This window comes from Manis javanica, chromosome 1 (genome assembly GCF_040802235.1).
Source record: "Manis javanica isolate MJ-LG chromosome 1, MJ_LKY, whole genome shotgun sequence".
NCBI lineage: Eukaryota > Metazoa > Chordata > Mammalia > Pholidota > Manidae > Manis > Manis javanica.
In genome coordinates this window covers 91591006-91609780 of record NC_133156.1, presented here as the reverse complement: position 1 = coordinate 91609780, position 18775 = coordinate 91591006, and the positions used below count along the sequence as shown (strand labels likewise).

General features: G+C 44.0%; 1 protein-coding gene across 22 annotated transcripts in view; it reads left to right on the top strand.

Moving 5' to 3' along the window:
* PDE8B (phosphodiesterase 8B) overlaps positions 1 to 18775 on the top strand; it is a 348583-nt gene that overhangs the window by 323911 nt on the left and 5897 nt on the right. For all 22 annotated transcript variants that reach the window (XM_073234856.1, XM_073234853.1, XM_073234843.1 and 19 more), the window contains 8 exons: positions 778 to 820; positions 4161 to 4238; positions 6360 to 6436; positions 7870 to 8034; positions 10043 to 10088; positions 10505 to 10640; positions 11546 to 11744; positions 17582 to 17799. In XM_073234856.1, coding sequence (XP_073090957.1) covers positions 778 to 820; positions 4161 to 4238; positions 6360 to 6436; positions 7870 to 8034; positions 10043 to 10088; positions 10505 to 10640; positions 11546 to 11744; positions 17582 to 17799 — 962 coding nt within the window. The remainder of the gene's footprint in view (positions 1 to 777; positions 821 to 4160; positions 4239 to 6359; positions 6437 to 7869; positions 8035 to 10042; positions 10089 to 10504; positions 10641 to 11545; positions 11745 to 17581; positions 17800 to 18775) is intronic.

Below are 18775 nucleotides of genomic sequence, written 5' to 3'. Positions count from 1 at the left end.
CCCGTTCATTGAGTGACTACAAATATTTGATGTGCTGAGTAACTGGAAGTAGGTGGATTTAGCAGCAAAGCAGAAGGATCATAAATATGATAGAGCTAGGTACACCAAACTAGCAGTGTTTTAGTCTGTTATAAACACAAAAAAGTGCAGAACCCCGAAGAAAGCATATTTATGATTTTTAGTGTTAATGACTTCATCATTTAACAGATTCTTATTGAGCATTAGCTCACAAAAAAATTGATAATGAGAAAGAACTAGGTGCTAAACTGCATCTAAAGTTCAGATTTCATTGTGAAGAAATATTCTGTAAATTGTTTATAATTTGCAGAGCATTTGGAGAGGTTTTTAGGAAGGTTTTATAAGTCCTAGGCTTAAATTTAGATTATGTTATAGAAGAATTTTATAACATCAAATATAAATAGGTTATATATTAACCTTATAAAAATCTTAAACGTTGTTATAGCTTTTTGTGTCTCCACATTTCTGTGGACTGTCAGAATGAGGACAGCTGTCTGGAGATTTAGGTGTCCTCTTAGGAAGTACAGCCCCTGGGCCTCTTCCTGCTGTCGGGCTTAGTCATTCTGGAAGGGTCTGAATGTAATAGTGCATTTGCTGTATTACCACCGGTGCACATCTTTCCTCTGTTTATATTATCTCTGCAACTTCTTGCTTTCTTGAAGTATTCGGGGATTTTTAATGAAATTGTTTGCCTGGAAATGTAGCTAATACCATATTTAAAATCTCTTCCTTTTTTACCAAACTTTTGAACAATTTTAGATTCACAAGTTTCATCGCGATTCAGGAGACAATTCTCAGACAGGTGAGAATACGTCAACTTCACTCTTACACATTTAGGTGGCATTTGTGGATTCAAGTCTATAAATCACACTGAAAAAAATCCAGATTTGATAATCAGCACCCCAGAACTTGGATTGCTAAATTCTGAGTGCTGAGATCGGAAGGTTGAAGAGGCACAGTAAAAGCAGAATCCCTTGAAAAGTTTGGAACCTTCATTCGTGGCAACCTTTTCTATTGAACGCCTTCCCCATCGTGTTTTTATTTTGGGTGCTGGAGACCATGTAGAGCAGATACACCCAAAATAGAGAGTGGCCTGGAAGTCCGGGGGAGACACACTGCTGTCAGAGCCTGAGGTAGCCTTCCCTTTCTCTGCAGCAGTGGCAGTGTGGGTGGGTCTTGGCCTGGAAGACCAGAGCACCAAGTCGCCACTGCAGCACCCCTTTCCCTCACCTCACATGCTGGCCACGACTCTGATGCTTGGTTTCCTCAGCCATAAAATGAGCTGGCTGTACCTGGTGACTTCTACATCTGATCCTTAGAGGGAAAAATCAGCCTGCTACCAAAGATTTAAAGTTCTAGTTACCGCACACACACAACATATTCTCTCTGGTTTGTGGCTTTCCCAGCCACTAAAGCATAAAGTCAGACCCTGGGCTAATTATTTAGTTCCTCTTCTTGATTCTAGGATGGGCCATATTTTAGCCAAAGCCAGAAAGATTTCATTTGAGCTTCAGTTTCTTCATTTGTAAAATGAATTAACAATACCCATCTCATTGTTATGAGAATTCAAGCAGAAAATGTATATGATATGTAGGCATTTAACTGTTGGGTATCCTCCTCCCAACCCTACTCCCAACTCCACCTTTCTCAGATGTTTTTATTTTTTATAACACTACCAGCAAGAGTATTATTTTAACTAACTTATGAGGTTCTGGGTGCCAAAAACTGTAGCAAGCATTTTCCTGTCTGTTATGGTGCCCACCATTGCCTTGCAATAAATACTAACAGAACATTGATAAATTGAAACCTTCCCTTCTTGAGAAGCTCTGGCTCCACCAGTTACTAGCTCTTTGACCTGAGCTACCTACATAATCTCTCCAAGTTTAAATTTCCTCATCTATAAAATAGAGACCATACTATGTATCTTTTATAATTGTTGTAATGATCAAATAAGATAATTACTACATTTTAAGGAAATACTGAAGCATAACGGTGCATAGTCAGTCCTCAGTAAATGGTAGCTATTTTTTTAAATTGGTGACACTGTATCCCTTTTTACCACTGAGTATAACTGTTTAAATCTCCTTTATCCTTCTTTCCTGTTTTTTAAATCATTCCACAAGTAGCTGTTGAGAGAATGAGTAATGAATCCTTTGATTTAAATGACCTTCATTGAAGAATTTCTCCAAACTTTTAATCATCTCTATTGCTATTGATGCCCTTAATTTCAACTGAAATTAAATCAGGAACAGTGAACATTACCCATCTTTGAATAGTTTCTAATAAATGATTTATAATTCAACCAGCCTGGGCTACAGCTGTGAGACTAACCTCTTCCCTATTGTAGTTTTATTTAGAAACTATTTTGAGGAATTCTTATGTTCCTCAATCTTGAATTTAATTTTAAGTCTTTAATAAATTCAATGTATTATCTAGTAAACAGATGTTGAGAACAGATATGATCATGAAGTCTCTGAACAGACTAACAACAAACACCTCGTGAGTGACCACTACCAGTTCTCAGGTTTGAGACACCATGTGATCTTAATATCACTTAAAGTGCCATTACCTATAGGTATCTTTATAAAGAAATACTGAAACTCATATCCAAGGCCTAGAAAATTATTAAGGCAGAGTCTGAAAGATGAAATTAGGCAAAGGAAAATACTTAAAGTTAGGTCATTTAAGACTGTGACTCTGGGATTCAGATTAACTCTATGATAATTCTGTCTTTGACTTCATGCTGTATACATATAGTTCAGGTTTAGTTATTTAACCTTTTTTTAATTGATCAGATTTGTTAGAACTCTAAAGCAAATGGTTAAAAAGGTGACCTAGAAAAGTAAGACATATTATGAGGTGAAAACAGAGGTCTCTGTGTGGATGAGCAGGTGTCAGTAGCCAGCGTGGTCTACATGCGTACTAAGCAGGCACCGTTCTAGGTGCTATCCATGGATTAACTCATTCGCATCTCACAGCAGCCCACAAACGAGATGGTTTAGCTGTCCCCACTTTACAGGTGTGGATCCTGAGGCACAGAGAAGTGTATTCCCAAGGTTGCACAGCTACTAAAATGCATAGTGGAGACTGGAATTTTGGTGATTTGACTCTGGAGCTGGTTCTCTTAACTACGATGTTCTCTTGTTATCTTTTTCGGTATCTTGAGACAATTTTTGAGAAAGCATTTATCACACCTTTGTTTCTTTCTTGGAGTCTGATCATTCATTGGTGTCTGGCAAATGCATTTTCCCTGCTGGAATCTGCCTGTCTGCCTCCTGTCTTAGCACAATTAGGAGCAATTCTGTGTTATAGTTAAATTTCTCTCCTTGATCATGTGTTACTCCTGCAAGAAGCAAACGCCCTGAAAAAAAAACATGTTTCTGAAGCCAACTCTGCTTCCTTGGCATTTTTACCCCTTGGTCCTCACTGGTGGCATGCACTGTTTGCTTAGATCTTGCATTAATGTGACAGCACATTCTGAGTGTTAAACTCAAAGTCTGCAAAGACTTATGTAGAGTTAAGTGTTTTTCCCTCAGAAAATGGGGACAAGGTGAGAGGTATTGTTGGAAATTGTTGGAATTACAAAACTGCTTTTTTATTTTCTTCCTTCCTGAGATTAGCAGTGTACATCACTTGATAAAATGATATCCACAGAATCAAGAAGACCATCTAGAGGTCTGACTTCTCAGAGGGGCCTAAAATTGGCCCAGATTAGTTTCTCAAATAAATACATAAATGCAACACCTATGGATTTCACTCATATTTTATTCCCCCAATTAGCCCTGTGAACCCAGAAAAATTTCCCAAATTGTAATGTTGATTTTCAAAAAGATATCTTATTAATGGGACTAAATAATGGTTGATAATAAGCCCCATTACCATGACGTGATGTGCTGTTGCACACATGCGTGCACACACACACACACACACACACACACACACACACATCATTCTCCAGCTACTATGACTGATAATTCTGTGTGTTAGTGATTTGAAGAGAAAGTGGTTTACTATTTCTTAAAAGTATTTTAGAGTGCTTAAAAAGTTAACTTTTCTTCAGAGATGGAGAAAAATGTGTCTATGCTTCACCTGTGAATAAGCTGAAAACTAATCACTCTCCATTACTAATCTGAAATCCTTAGAGCCTCATTCATGCAGGTACAAGAACAGGAGGAAAGAATCCATTGATGTGAAATCAATATCGTCTCGAAGCAGTGATGGTAAGAAGTTTTTCAGATTTCCTTGACCTTTTTAAAGTGTAGAAAATGACAGAGGAATATATTCAAGAATTTGTCAGCATATATACAAAACCCCAAGGAGTAGAATTTCAAGTAAACTGGCTTTTTCCCCATAGGCTGAAATCGTTCAGGCCTTTTTGTTCTCTACTTCTTATAGTCTTTGTCTTCTCTTCGAAATGATTCCAGGCTTGTTCCTTGATAGCCTAGAGAGTGTCGGGCCACAGAACCACTGGGGCAGCTCAGAGTTTCAAGCGCAGCATCACCCACAGGGGCGAATGGTAGAGGGGACCAGAGTCCGGGGCCTCCCATTCCCAATGCAAACCCAGTTTTCAGCATACCTGTTACACATCCTTACATTCCCTTAATAAAATGTTACAAACTGTGAGACAGAATTTTGGAAAGTGTTTTTGTTCTGCAAAGCAGAATTTAACAAAACACTTTTTGAATTTGGTCAATCAGACCTAAGTAACAATTGGATTTATAGGAAGATGGGAAGGTCAAAGATGATTCTGAAATTTCATTCCTACATGCCTGGGAAGAGAAGAGGAATATTGACAGAACTAGGAAAGGTTCTGTGTATGGGTTGAGGAGGAGATGAGTTTTCATTTATTGGAGATGCCAAGAAAGCTAAAATGCAAGACGGGTACTCAAGGCTGGAGAAGGAGATCTGGGAGTCTGAGAGGTGACGGGTGAAGCTGTGAACAGAGGAAGGGGGTACGTGTGAGTGAGTGTAATGAAAGAGCAGAGAGTCTAGATCGGAGGCTGGAAGGTACACCTTCAGTGAGATGGGAGGAGGAGAAACAGGACCACCAAAGAGGACAGGAGAGCTGGGAATGAGCATGTGGGTACAGGGTCACTAAGAACAGTGAACCAAGAGCAAGACAGTGGCAAATAAAAAGAGACGGCCAGCAGGGTCAGGTGCTGCGGAGAGAAGAGAGCTTAAAAGCTGAGAACAGACTAATGGACTTCACTCATTCTTTTAGTTTTTAATTGGCAAATGGGAGGACAGATCCTAGGGACTTAAGGATGGGCCATGGTTAGCGACTGTGATAGAAAGAAGTGGGGTGGAACTTAAGAGGATACGTAGGAAGGCAAGGGGAGGACTTTGTAATCCTTCAGGTCACAGCGGAAACCGAGTGAGAGGGAAGTGGCTGACCTGGCACGGACTAAAGACCCCAGACGTAGGTGGATACCTCATGGTGGAAGCTGGCTACATCGCAGGGCACGCAAGGGAACGGGAACCAAGAATGTAAAGAAAGAAAGTAAAGAAGAAATAGTTCAGATAGATTGAGAATGTAGGTAGAACATTTTAGATGGGAAGGATGATGGATAAAGAATTCGTTTTCAGAGTTTGAGATGGGTGCATCCTCTCCCAGAGCGTGGGGGAGGCAGAGGCTAGCGAGTGTGGAGGGCTCTGTGGTGGCGGCTCTGGCCGCAGCAGGGCAGACAGGCTCCGCCGGTACCGGCTCCACTCGGTGACCCCATCCGTACACGTGGGTCTGGACCCTCCTGCCTGCCTTTCAGAATGCTGCTGAGAGTAGTGCTTTTCAAAAAAGTAAAATTATGTTAAAATGAAAGTTTCTACAGATTAAAGCTGGGACCACCATAGGTTCTGGGTGGTGAGAACCCAGAGGGGCAGGGAAGTAGTGTTCATGCTGCGTGGGCTCACTCCCCTGCCCACCACCCTAACCGTGGACTGGGCCTCCCTCTGGATACAAGGCCGACAGCTGAGGAGTGCAAGTGCTGGAACTACCAATTTGGGCTTTAGTGACCCGTGGGAAGGAGAGTTCTGGGGGATCATGAGGCTGATGAGGTGGGGCCTCAGGGTCCCATCAACATTGAAATTCCCCTTGTGGCCCTGGGACTCAGAAAGCCTTCCTGCTGTCAGAGTTCCAGGCCAGACCGCCTTTTCTGGACTCTGGCAAGTGGTAGCTGAGCCCTGAGCCTTCTAGGATTAAGAAATGAGTGAATTCATTGCTTAACGGGGTTCGGGTGACAGCAGTCCTGCGAGAAAACCATGCTCGCAGCTGGTGAAGGGCCCTGTTGCTGCACTCAGCCAAGCCGAACCATCAAACCAGACAGAACTCTCTTGACTTTCCCCAGCACCGAGCCTGCAGAATCGTCGCTGTCCGTCCACGGCCAGGATCCACTCCATGACCATCGAGGCCCCCATCACAAAGGTGGGCTGCAGCTTCTGCGGTCAGGGCCACCTAGCGCTGGGCTATGTTTTGGGGATAAAGTGAGGAATGACATATACTGACACTGAGTTTGCAGCCTAGTGGAAGAAACAGATGTGAAACACACATAAATAAATATGTAGTTATAAATTACAATGACTGCTATTAAGGAAAATGGTAGAGTTCTTTGAGAGAAAATAGATTAGAGCCCCATTCGGGTTGTGTGAGATGGGTGATCAGGGAGGGTCTCTCTGTGGAGGAAGTGATGTGGAAGTGAGGATGGCCTGAAGCATGCAGAGATGTCAGGGGAAGAGCAGGGAGGGGGGTCTGGGCAGCAGGCACAGCAAGGGGCGAAGCGCTGAAGCAGGAAAGGGGGACTAGAGAGTTTGCAGACCTGCAAGCAAGTCAGGGTGGCTGAAGCTCGGAGAGCAGAGGGGAGGGTGGTGACATGGAGTTGGGCAGGTTCAGTCATTCCGGCCTTTTGAGCCATACAAGTTCATGTTTTCATTTATGTGCAATGAAAGCCACTAAAAATTTAAAGAGGGGAGTGACGTGATCAAGTATGTTTAATGAAAAGAACACCTAGCTGCCGTGCAGGGAACAGACAGAAGATGGCAAGAGGGAAAGAGAAGAGGCCAGTTAGGGGGCTTTTCCAGAATTACAGGCAAGACATGGTGTTGGCCGTACTGGAATTATAGCTTGGAAATGGAGAGAAATGAATAGACCACAGAATGTTCAGGCATAGAATCCATTTGACTTAGTGATGAATTATATTGTCAGGGAGAGGCAAGAAATGAGGGAAGGTGCCCTGCCAACCAGGGCCTCCCAGGTTTTTGGTTTGAGCCCAGGATGGGTAGGAGTGGTGTTTTTACTGCCATAGAGGAACCAGAGAAGGAGCACAGCTCTTATGTGTCATTTTTCATTATGTTTGTCTACTTGCTTACTTTGGGGAGAGGACAGCAATATCAGTTTAGTTTTGGACATGTAAGCAAGATAGTCCAATAGGTACATCAGAAAGGCAACTGAATATACAGGGCTGAAGGCCAAAAAAGGTTCAGTGCTGGGATGTCAATGTGACGGTCCTTGGCGTAATGACCAAAGCTGCCCAAAGCCCTGGAAGTAGCTCATCTCTGGAAGGTCTGCAGAGTGAGAGGCCCCAAACTCTGAGGACCTCCAGCCGGTAGCAGAGAGCTACTAGAGAAGAATCAGCAAAGGAGCCAGAGGAAGTGGACTCCCCGAGGTCAAAGAAACCCCAGGAGAGGGTGGGATGAAAAGCAGGCATCATTAAGAAGGGAGTGACTGCTCCGTGAAAGCCCCAGCCACTGTGAGCAACACGATTGTTGTCTGATTTCTTCTGGATTCCTTGATCCACAAGACCTTTGGGAATTAGAAACCTAATATCCTCAAACGTATTCTTTCTCTCTTGACTTCCCTAGGTTATAAATATAATCAATGCAGCCCAAGAAAACAGCCCCGTCACAGTAGCAGAAGCCTTGGACAGAGTTCTAGAAATTTTACGGACCACAGAATTATACTCCCCACAGCTGGGTACCAGAGATGAAGATCCTCACACCAGTGATCTTGTTGGAGGCTTGATGACTGTGAGTGATGAGGAAAGACCAGAAACGCAGGGGAGATGACATTAGGTGGCTCTGGCATACACACGATGTGTCACGTAGAAGCTGCTGCCTGCAGCTGCAGAAGCCTGTTGCATGAGCCGTAACACTAGCATGGCTGGAAGCACCTGCGTCAACACTGTATGATATGTGGGTTTCACTCAAGTAATTCCTGCATTGCTCATTCCACCAAACTGAAGACCACATCTTCAGGATTCATGTTACAGTGAGGGGCACCAGGCAGTTGGCTGAGGGCCCACTAGGTGTGTTTACTTCTTCTCTGTGACCTGGAACGGTATTGGATTGAGGGTTATGGCCAGGTTTCCTTGGGCCTCAGTCTCTATCTTTAATGAAAGGATTTATACTTAAGACCTCAGCAGTAGTTCCTAAAATCTTAGCTGTAAAATCCTTTCTTTCAATAAAAGCTTATAAGGAAGTTCCCATATGATCAGCTAAAAGCAGAGTGGAGCTGTCCTGACTCCGCGGGGGGAGGAGAGGCCACCCTGCCAGCACCCCAACACTGCCACCCAGGGCAGCTCATTTCTAGATGCTCATCCTGTTCTAGTGTTCTGCTGTGCTGGTTTGGCTGTAACCACCATTTGTCAGCAAGGGAAGAAAAAGACCCTTCAAATTATTCATTTGTAATCTTATCAGGGGCCGAAGCTGGAAGAATTCTTTGGGAGAAAAAGTCAGTCATGTGAGTTTTACTTTGGAGCTTTTGGACTAGCCTTGCCACCAAGTGCCGAGGGTGGACAGGCTGCCTGGTGCCTTCTCTCCTTGCCCTGCCACAGGCCCTTGATGAGCTTGCAAGCAGAGCGGGTGCCTATTCCTTTCCTGCCCCTGGGCTGGTCTTGGTTGCCCCACCCCAGGCCAGCGTAGACCTCCACTGTGGAGACTGTGGCTCGGGCGCACCAGGAAGGCCACCCTGCAGAGCTGCGGCAGACGGTTCTGGTTCTTGGACCATGTTGCCTGCCCACCTCCCTGGCCGCCATATGGTCTAGGGTTCCTCTCCAGCTGATGCTGTGATGGGCCAGTGCAGAAGTCCACCTGTTTTAATGTAGCCATAGGCAAGAGGAGAAGGAAAGGCAAAGGGAAAACAGGAGGCCCTGTGAGGCCTGCCTTAGGGGCACAGCAGCTCTGCTCCTTTTTACTTTGTTTTTCTAGTTTTAAAAACTAAGCTCATGGCCTAAAGATCCTCAGTGTGACTTCAGGGGAGCTCTTCACTAGTACTCTAAACCTTAACACTCACTTTCCAGGGGTGACAAATTAGCAATGACAAGTGACTCCTAAGCCAAGGCCTAAGTAATTAGGTCCTCAAGGCCCGAAGGTAGAAGGGAGGCACTTGTGATGCAGGAACATCTGGGCACTAGTTCAGGAGCCTAATAAGTGGTAGAATATTGAAATTGTTTGCTCCCTTCTGCTGTCCCTCCAGACACCTCTAATCCAAAAACTTTTAAAGGCTAAATACAGTGCTCAATTTAAAAAACAAAAAATAAAATTAGGATATTAGTCAAAAATTGGCCCAACCTTTTCAAGGCTTTACATTGTCATCCTCAAAATGTGGCTCATGACTTTAGCTCTCCATTTTGTAAATCTAGAACATAAGAATAGCACAGTCCCTATGCAGTTGTAAGTGAGGTCCCTTCAAAATGACATGCACCAAAGCAAGACCACTCCTGTGATTTCACTCCTGTGGCCTCGGAATGCTAGAAGAGGAAGATGCCTTAAGACAGAGGCCAGCCCACAGCTCAGGTTGAGACCTGACACAGTCACATCGCTTCTCGATTCTGCGTCTCTGGGGGCTGGCAGCCATGTAAGGGAGAGGACCTGCTGTCTTGCAGCGACTGTTCTGATTTAATTTTGAACTTCAACTTGGAGTTCCAGATTAACTGGGCTAGTCAGGATTCAAATCTCTTTAGCTAATGAAATGGATGAGAGAATAATGGTACCAGCATATAAAGCATGCTTCTAATAGCATCTTTCTTTATTCCAGGATGGCTTGAGAAGGTTGTCAGGAAATGAGTATGTGTTCACTAAGAGTAAGTGGTCGCCTACCCCCATGTCACTGATGGTCGGTCTCCAGCCTGTGCCTTCCTCGCCATCATGGTCACTCTGTCGGGGGAGCCTTGCTTTCTACTTCCTGCTGGTCTCACTGGAGTTTTAAGCATTTCTGTGGTCTACATTTGAAACCAGTTCTCCCAATTAAAATTACGTCTCTGAGCACTGTCAGAATAAGAATTGAGAACCTCTATACATTTAAACAGTTAAACTGAATTAATTTTTATTTGGAGGTCTTGAAGTTTAATAATGTAAGAGAAGAACCCTGAGGTGAAAATCTCTTTACTCTTAGAAATTTAAGACTTCCTAGTAGCAGCCATGCAGATGATAATAAATGCTTAAGGGTACTCAAGATTCCACAAGTAACCAGCCTCCACCACCCCATCTTTTTGCTCAGATGTGCACCAGAGTCACAGTCACCTTACAATGCCAATAACCATCAACGATGTCCCCCCTTGTATTGCTCAATTACTTGATAACGAGGAAAGTTGGGAGTTCAACATCTTTGAATTGGAAGCTGTTACACATAAAAGGTACGTGGCTTCTCTGGTGTCAGGCAGGGGAGGTCTGATGGCCGCGCTCAAAAGCTTCACATCTGGAAACTGAGGGAGATGTGTTCTTGCCGCAAAGGGACCTGCCAGGTTCTAGCTTCCATGCGGTGCTGGAGGAGTGTCAAACTAGCAGAGAGACTGTGGCTTGTGAGGGAGCTTCTTTTTGGAAAGAGTATTAATGGGTAAAATGTAGGAGCAGCCTGGTGATGACTCAGGATGAGGAAATCCTGAATGTCCTTTTCATATTCATCCAGGCCATTATTTTGTGCCAGTGAACCAGAGTTCTAAGTATTCTCAGCCCCAAACTTGTTAAAGCCCCACATGACAAAGTGAGTTTGACAGCACTATAGACTTCTCTTCTGATCCATCCTGTATGCAGAGCAAAGACTAGGAAACTCTAAGTCTTCTTCTATTACATAAAGAAGCTATTTCTTCTAGGGGTTTTGGTCTATAGGATATGAATGATTCTCACCTGTAAGTAACAGGACTCTAATGGACAGCATTTTGCTGAGATGCTGCATGCCATTCCTTTGGTTAGCTTCAGTGAACTCCTCAGGGGACACGCGGCAGCGCAGAGCTTATGTGTAAGGGGAGATGGTGAAGGACTGTTGGAGACCTTCCTTGGTTGTTAGAGCCACTGAAGGGCCTAGGACTTGGAGACAATCTAGAAGTCATTAGGGGTGACCGTGAGGCACCTAGCTGTTGAGAAGTGGCTGCTGAGGAGGAGATGCTTTATTTCCTTTCATTGGTGAGGAGATATTTTTACACCCCCGTGCGTGTGGAGCAAGCATCAGAAGAAAGATGCCTCCATTCCCCAGTATCATCAAAGAAAGCAGTGTCTGGACCAGTGCATACAATGAATCAAGGTTTGTTTTCCTGTTTCCCAGGCCATTGGTTTACCTGGGCTTAAAGGTCTTTTCTCGGTTTGGAGTATGTGAATTTTTACACTGTTCTGAAGCTACTCTTCGGGCCTGGCTCCAAGTGATTGAAGCCAACTACCATCCGTCCAATGCTTACCATAACTCCACCCACGCGGCTGACGTCCTGCATGCCACAGCCTTCTTCCTTGGCAAGGAGAGAGTGAAGGTAGCATCTTGATGTCATAATCTAGTTACCTGTCTAGTTTGGAGATCCAAGAACTCAATTTTAAAAAATGTATTAGGCAAACAGCTATTTTGCAACCAATCTGACAGTATTTTGGGCTGCTAAATTGACGGGTTGTTTTGGTGCTGTGAAGAAATAGTCTTTTCTCCTAGCCCTCCCCTCCCTCAAATACCTAAAATAGCAATTTATGCCTCTATAGAAGCTCCTTTAATGCCTGGCTAATCCACGAACCCATTCTCTAGATGTTTACCAGGAGCCCTTTGTGGTCTGTGTTAAAGGACAGAACTTAATTATTATAGCAAATGGTTACTAGGTCTACAAGTTAAGTTTTAGGATCACAATTTGGCCACTGGTATATTACAATCCAGATAGTAATGAGCCATTCAACATTCTCTTCATCTTCATAAACGTATTTGTGTATTTTGTGTAGTTGTGAATGTATATAGCTGTATATTAATGACTTGTCGCATAATTCTGAGTTTCCACGTCCCTTAGTCTTACTTTGAAGTCAATGCTGTCATAAACAGGTACTGATTTGTAGAGCAGCCTTACATAGACCCCATGTACAGCTGACAAGAGATCCCATCTCCCCCCTACCATCATTTGCACAATAAAAGAAATACATTTATAATTCCTTTGCTACAATTAGAACTGAAGCTTAGAATATAGATACACCTGGTAAAGATGCTATATGGAAATTCACATCTTTGTGCAAATGCCTGACATTAGATCATTTTTAATCTTAAGACCTTGGGTACTTAAGAAAAGTGGTAGTGGGACAGGCAGAAGTAGCAGAAGTAGCACCAAAATGGGGAGTGGGGAATGTTTCCTCCTCAGTTTTGCCAAATACTGATCCTGTTATTCACTTTCATCAGCAAGAAAGTGAAGGATGTGGCCCAAGATGGATGCTTTTGAAGATTTTTGGCTTCTGTTTTAAGAAAAGGTGGTATCACAGGTGATATCAGCCTAAGTTTCTTTAGCACCCTTCTTTGAGGAGCTAAGAAACTTTGTGATTCCTACTCCAGCCTCACATTCCTCCATTGCACACAGCGTGAGATATTACACAGCAGAGGTCACACCCTGCCACTTGAGGGCCACACGCAGGGTGTTAGTGCCAGGACCAAGGTGGCGCACAGCTGCTGCTGTCGTGACTTAGAGATGACCCTCACTTCAGCAGAACCACTCTAGAAAAATACAGACCAAATGTTTGATAAATTAGCTTAGTCCCTTTATTATTTCCCTTACTCCCTCTCCCTAGGAATTTTTCTTTAAATTGTGAGTTCTGCTACTGCAGTCTGATTGATTTCCCAAATATCAGCAACAGAAACAAGTCTAAAACTAGATAAAATAGGCTTACAACTCAAAGACATTTTCTAACTCTGGCAGCCTCTGACAGAGAATCAGAAAATTTAAAACTGTAAGGAACCTTGCAGAATTGGGTGGGAAGAGCTCCTGAGCTCAGAGGCTTAGTCGGCAGCCCAAGATCACTCACTAGTCAGTCACCATGAGGCACTTCAAGTGGGATCTACTCCTGAGGCCTCGTCCCACAGATGTGAGGCAGTGATGAAGAGTCAGGAAAACGTGTTTTTCCCAAGTACCATGCCATCTACCACCCTGAATTTATTTCTACGATGAGAGTAGCATTCTTAAGTGTCACTCCAACATCGCTCCACACCGTCAGCCCAGCCATAAGGATGACATTCCCTTTCAATTTGTTACAAACTTCCCCTCTCCCTACTTTTTTTTAAATTTAACTTTTTATTTTGGTATCATTAATCTACAATTACATGAGGAACATTATGTTAACTAGACTCCCCCCATCACCAAGCCCCCCCCACAAACCCCATTATAGTTGCTCTCCATCAGTGTAGTAAGATGCTATAGAATTACTACTTGTCTTCTCTGTGTTGCACAGCCTTCCCCGTGCCCCTCCCTCATTATACATGCTAATCATAAGGCCCCCTTTCTCCCCGCCCCCATCTCTCCCTTCCCACACATCCTCACCAGTCCCTTTCCCTTTGGTAACTGTTAGTCCATTCTTGGGTTCTGTGAGTCTGCTGCTGTTTTGTTCCTTCAGTTTTTTCTTTGTTCTTATACTCCACAGGTAAGTGACATCATTTGGTACTTGTCTTTCTCTGCCTGGCTTAGTTCACTGAGCATAATACCCTCTAGCTCCATCCATGTTGTTGAGAATGGTAGGATTTGTTTTCTTTTTATGGATGAATAATATTCCATTGTTTATATGTACCACATCTTTATCCATTCATCTACTGATGGACACTTAGGTTGCTTCCATTTCTTGGCTATTGTGAATAGTGCTGTGATAAACATAGGGGTGCATACATCTTTTTCAAACTGGGCTGTTGCATTCTTAGGGTAAATTCCTAGGAGTGGAATTCCTGGGTCAAATGGTATTTCTATTTTGAGTTTTTTGAGGAACCTCCATACTGTTTTCCACAATGGTTGAACTAATTTACATTCCCACCAGCAGTGTAGGAGGGTTCCCCTTTCTCCACAACCTCACCAACATTTGTTATTGTCTTTTGGATGGTGGTGATCCTTACTGGTGTGAGGTGATATCTCACTGTGGTTTTAATTTGCATTTCTCTGATGATTAGTGATGTGGAGCATCTTTTCATATGTCTATTGGCCATCTGAATTTGTTCTTTGGAGAGCGGTCTGTTCAGCTCCTCTGACCAATTTTTAATTGAATTATTTGCTTTTTGTTTGTTAAGGTACATGAGCTCTTTATATATTTTGGGTGTCAACCCTTTATTGGATCTGTCATTTATGAATATATTCTCCCATACTGTAGGATGCCTTTTTGTTCTAATGATGGTGTCCTTTGCTGTACAGAAGCTTTTCAGCTTGATATAGTCCCACTTGTTCATTTTTGCTTTTGTTTCCCTAGCCTGGGGAGATATGATCATGAAGAAGTCACTCATGTTTATGTCCAAGAGTTTTTTGCCTATGTTTTTTTCTAAGAGTTTTATGGTTTCTTGACTTACATACAGATCTTTCATCCATTTCGAATTTACTTTTGTGTATGGGGTTAGACAATGATCAAATTTCATTCTCTTACATGTCACTGTCCAGTTTTGCCAACACCAGCAGTTGAAGAGGCTGTCATTTCCCCATTGTAGGTCCATGGCTCCTTTATCATATATTTATTGACCATATATGTTTGGGTTAATATCTGGACTCTCCGTTCTGTTCCACTGGTCTGTGGGTCTATTCTTGTGCCAGTACCAAATTGTCTTGATTACTGTGGCTTCGTGGTAGAGCTTGAAGTTGGGAAGTGTGATCCCCCCTGCTTTATTCTTCCTTCTCAGGATTGCTTTGTCTATTCGGGGTCTTTGGTGGTTCCATATGAATTTTAAAACTATTTGTTCCAGTTCATTGAAGAATGCTGTTGGTATTTTGATGCACATTGTATTGAATCTGTAGATTGCTTTAGGCCCTCTCCCTACTCTTACTGGTCCCCAGGAACCACTGCAAGCAGAGAAGTGAGGATAGTTAACATTCTTTTGTTATTCTCTGGGTATAGGTGACTGTTTAGGATATCCTAAGGAGGGAACAGTTTGAAAGGCTGATGTAGAATGGGGTCCATTTTAGCCCAATCAGCTGCCTGTGTAATCCCAATGTACTCCTGCTGGTTAAAGAAGGGAAAAAACTATGCAGAACCTCCAGGGGTTTGAAATTTCTCCTGTTGTAGGTTTGGCAGGGAAGCTTCTTCCACACAGTCCCTCCCTCCCTCCAGCAGGAAAGGCCATGCTTCCTCCATCTGTTAGGCAGCAGGCCCAGTCTTCTCTCCACACTTATCAGCCACTGTATTAGACTGACTGCCCACCAAAATGGGAGGACATGGTCCATTACTGGTACCTTTGTAAAACACAGGTTTAAATCAGTGTATGCTGGAAGGAAAGGCATGTCTTGTATGTCTACGCCATTACTTTGATCTATTTCATTTGAAGAATTTAAAAATAAATTGACCCCAGACTCCAATCAACATACTCCTGGAGCATTAAGTGGAGGCCCAGAGTTTGGGCCCACAGGTGCCCACTGCACAGGTGGGATCAGTGAGTGGAGCCCAGATTGGGCAGCTCTGGGTCCTGACTTGCCCCTGCAGGTTACCACAGCCTCTCCTGACCAGCAGCAGTGGGGCCAGCCATGTTTGATTGCCCTGGGCATGCCAGAAACAATCTCTGAGAAGAGCAGAGAACAGCATCGACCTCTGTCCCTGCTCAGGCGCCCTGTTTGTGTGCCCTGGGCCACCGCAGGATTGCCCACCAGCTCCAGGAGGTCAGGACTGAAAAGGGAAATGGTTTCCTTCTGGCAGGGACAGCGTTCAGGGCTGAGCCTCACACTCACTGTCCCTTACCCACAAGTGGCTGAGAGGCAGTCTGCATTTTTTTCTCCCGTAGCCTTTGAGAGCAACTGGAAACTTATACACACCCCTCCAGCCTCATCTTGGGGACCACCTTTCCCTCACTGACTGCCCTTCAGCCACAATGATGCTCTTTTAAGTTTCCTCAATAAACAAATTTGTTTGGCTTCAGGAGGAGCATATGGGCTATTCCCGCTGCCCAGAAATCTCCCCCTTGCCACCTTTTGCCTGACTAATTCCTGCTTATCCTCAGGCTTCTGAATAAAAATCACTTCTTAGAGAAGCCATTCCTGCCTACCCTCTCGATGCTGTCAGTGGATAAGACAGCCATTAGCCACATGTGGCTGTTAACATTCAACTACAATGAAAAAATTCAGTTCCTTAGTTGCACTGGTCACATTTCAGGTGTCCAGTAGCGACATGTGACATGGAATTACTGTATTGGACAGCACAGATATAAACATTTTAATCATCACAGAAAGTTGAATGGACAGCACTGTCCTAAACTGAACCAGGCTTCCTGGTCACACTCTCCAAGGATCTGAACTTTCCTTCTTCGCCCATCTCACAATAAGTTACTTCTATTTGTGTGTTTACTTATGTTACTTCCCTAGTGGATAACTCCATTAATGCCATGCCAGTGTAATCTGTCACTATAGCTCCAGCTGTGCATGTCTGCAGGTACCCAGTAGGCATCTAATAAATGATTGCCAAATGAATACATTCATACACTAGAATGTCTCTTGTATAACAGCAGCCCATTTGGTAACTTCACCTAAAGCTGAGCTGAGAAAAATTTGTATTCCCTCATGCTCTGGTTTGTGTTGATCTTATGAGAGCTTTGGAAGAGGGCCTCCCTCTGCTACTGGCTAGCCCAGAGCTGAACTTTGTTCTTAACCACAAGAGCCCTCTTAGCCTCAGTTTTCCCAGGAAAATTCTTCTTTGTCCATGGGCCCCTTTTACTGGTTGGGTCTAATACTTTTATGCTTGTGTGAAGGGCTTTTTCTGTGCCATATACTACCACTCCCTCAAAATCTTTTCAAAAATAGGCAAAGTAATATTGGTGTCACAGGCCATCTTCTGCTCCCTCTGCTCATGGAAAAGTCATGGCAATGCTACTCAGCAGGCATTTGAAAAGGCCTGTTTTGTTTCTTCCTGCAAAACAAATGGGATGAGTGGACCCTAGGAAAATAATTTAGGTAACCATTTTAACTGCAGCTCAGATTTCTGTTTCCCTCCAGATAATCCACAGCACAGCAAGGTGATATGTCCTAGGCAGCCTTTCAACTTTCTAGGAAATCAGAGGAGGCTCAGTGGGCTAAGAGAACATTCTGATAGCCCCGCAGCCCTGGTCTGTCCGCTCCTGAGTCAGGGATGGATGACAGTGTCTCACACCCACTGGGTAATGCTCAGCCTTGTCCCCTGACCCCAGGGAAGCCTTGGCCAGCTGGACGAGGTGGCAGCCCTGATCGCTGCCACCGTCCATGACGTGGATCACCCGGGAAGGACCAACTCTTTCCTGTGCAATGCCGGCAGTGAGCTCGCCGTGCTCTACAATGACACCGCTGTCCTGGAGAGCCACCACACAGCCCTGGCCTTCCAGCTCACAGTCAAGGACAGCAAATGCAACATTTTCAGGAACATCGACAGGTTCGTTATGCTCGGGCGCTTCTGCTCAGGTTTGTGAATCTAAGTGGGGAACTCAGTTTTCCCCAACTTCTCCAAGTACTTAGCTGCTGCTTATGGGAGGGAGAGTAAGAATAGTACTGTGGGCCAGACAGTAAAATAGTAACTCTGCCCTTAGAAACCTGATTATACTTTCAGATTGCTTTCATCTTTTTGAATCTCATCTGGTGTTTAATGAGTTCATGAAAATGTTTTACACTCTAGAGAGCACCCTATAAATATTGATTGTATTCCTTGTAAGTATAGCAGATCTTTTCTTACCCTCCCAGGAGAGCACCTGTCTTTTGTGTACCTCAAAGAAAATGTATCCTTTCCTATCTTTCCCCAGCTCAATTTTTGGTCATTTAAAATACTACCTCATGGGACAGTGTTGTGCTTCAGTCCCAGCAGAGCTGCCAGAGCCCACAGGGTGGGGCAGGCCCCCCCCCAGCTGCCGTACTGTCCTGATGAGAACGGCTGTGAGCGCAGGAGCGCAGAGCACACTGGGCCCCAAGGACCGCTTGTCAGCATGAACCCATCAGTGTGGGCTCCAGAAATCTGAGAAAATATGGAGGCCAGTTATTCCATCTCTGACTTGTTTTTGAAACTTTCACAGAAAGAACTCATTTCAATAGCCAGTTCTATTCTGTTCCCTACTCGGACTCTTTAAGTTAGAAAAAGATGAAGGGAACTGGCCAGTAATTTTGGGCAGGGTTTTTGCGCCATCCATTACAACCTGTATCTAATTGTAATTTAGATAATTACTTATTGGAAAAACATTCTTCCAATGCTGTCATTGAAAGGAATAATGACAGTTCCCTGTAGTAAGAAGCACTGCACTGACCGCAGCGGGACAGCCCAGCAGGAGGCGGTGTCCACTCTGTAAGGGGGGAATTTGCTTCCTTCCACCTTGCTGTCCGGAGGTTGCCCAGGGAAGGCAGAAGGGAATCACCTTATAAAA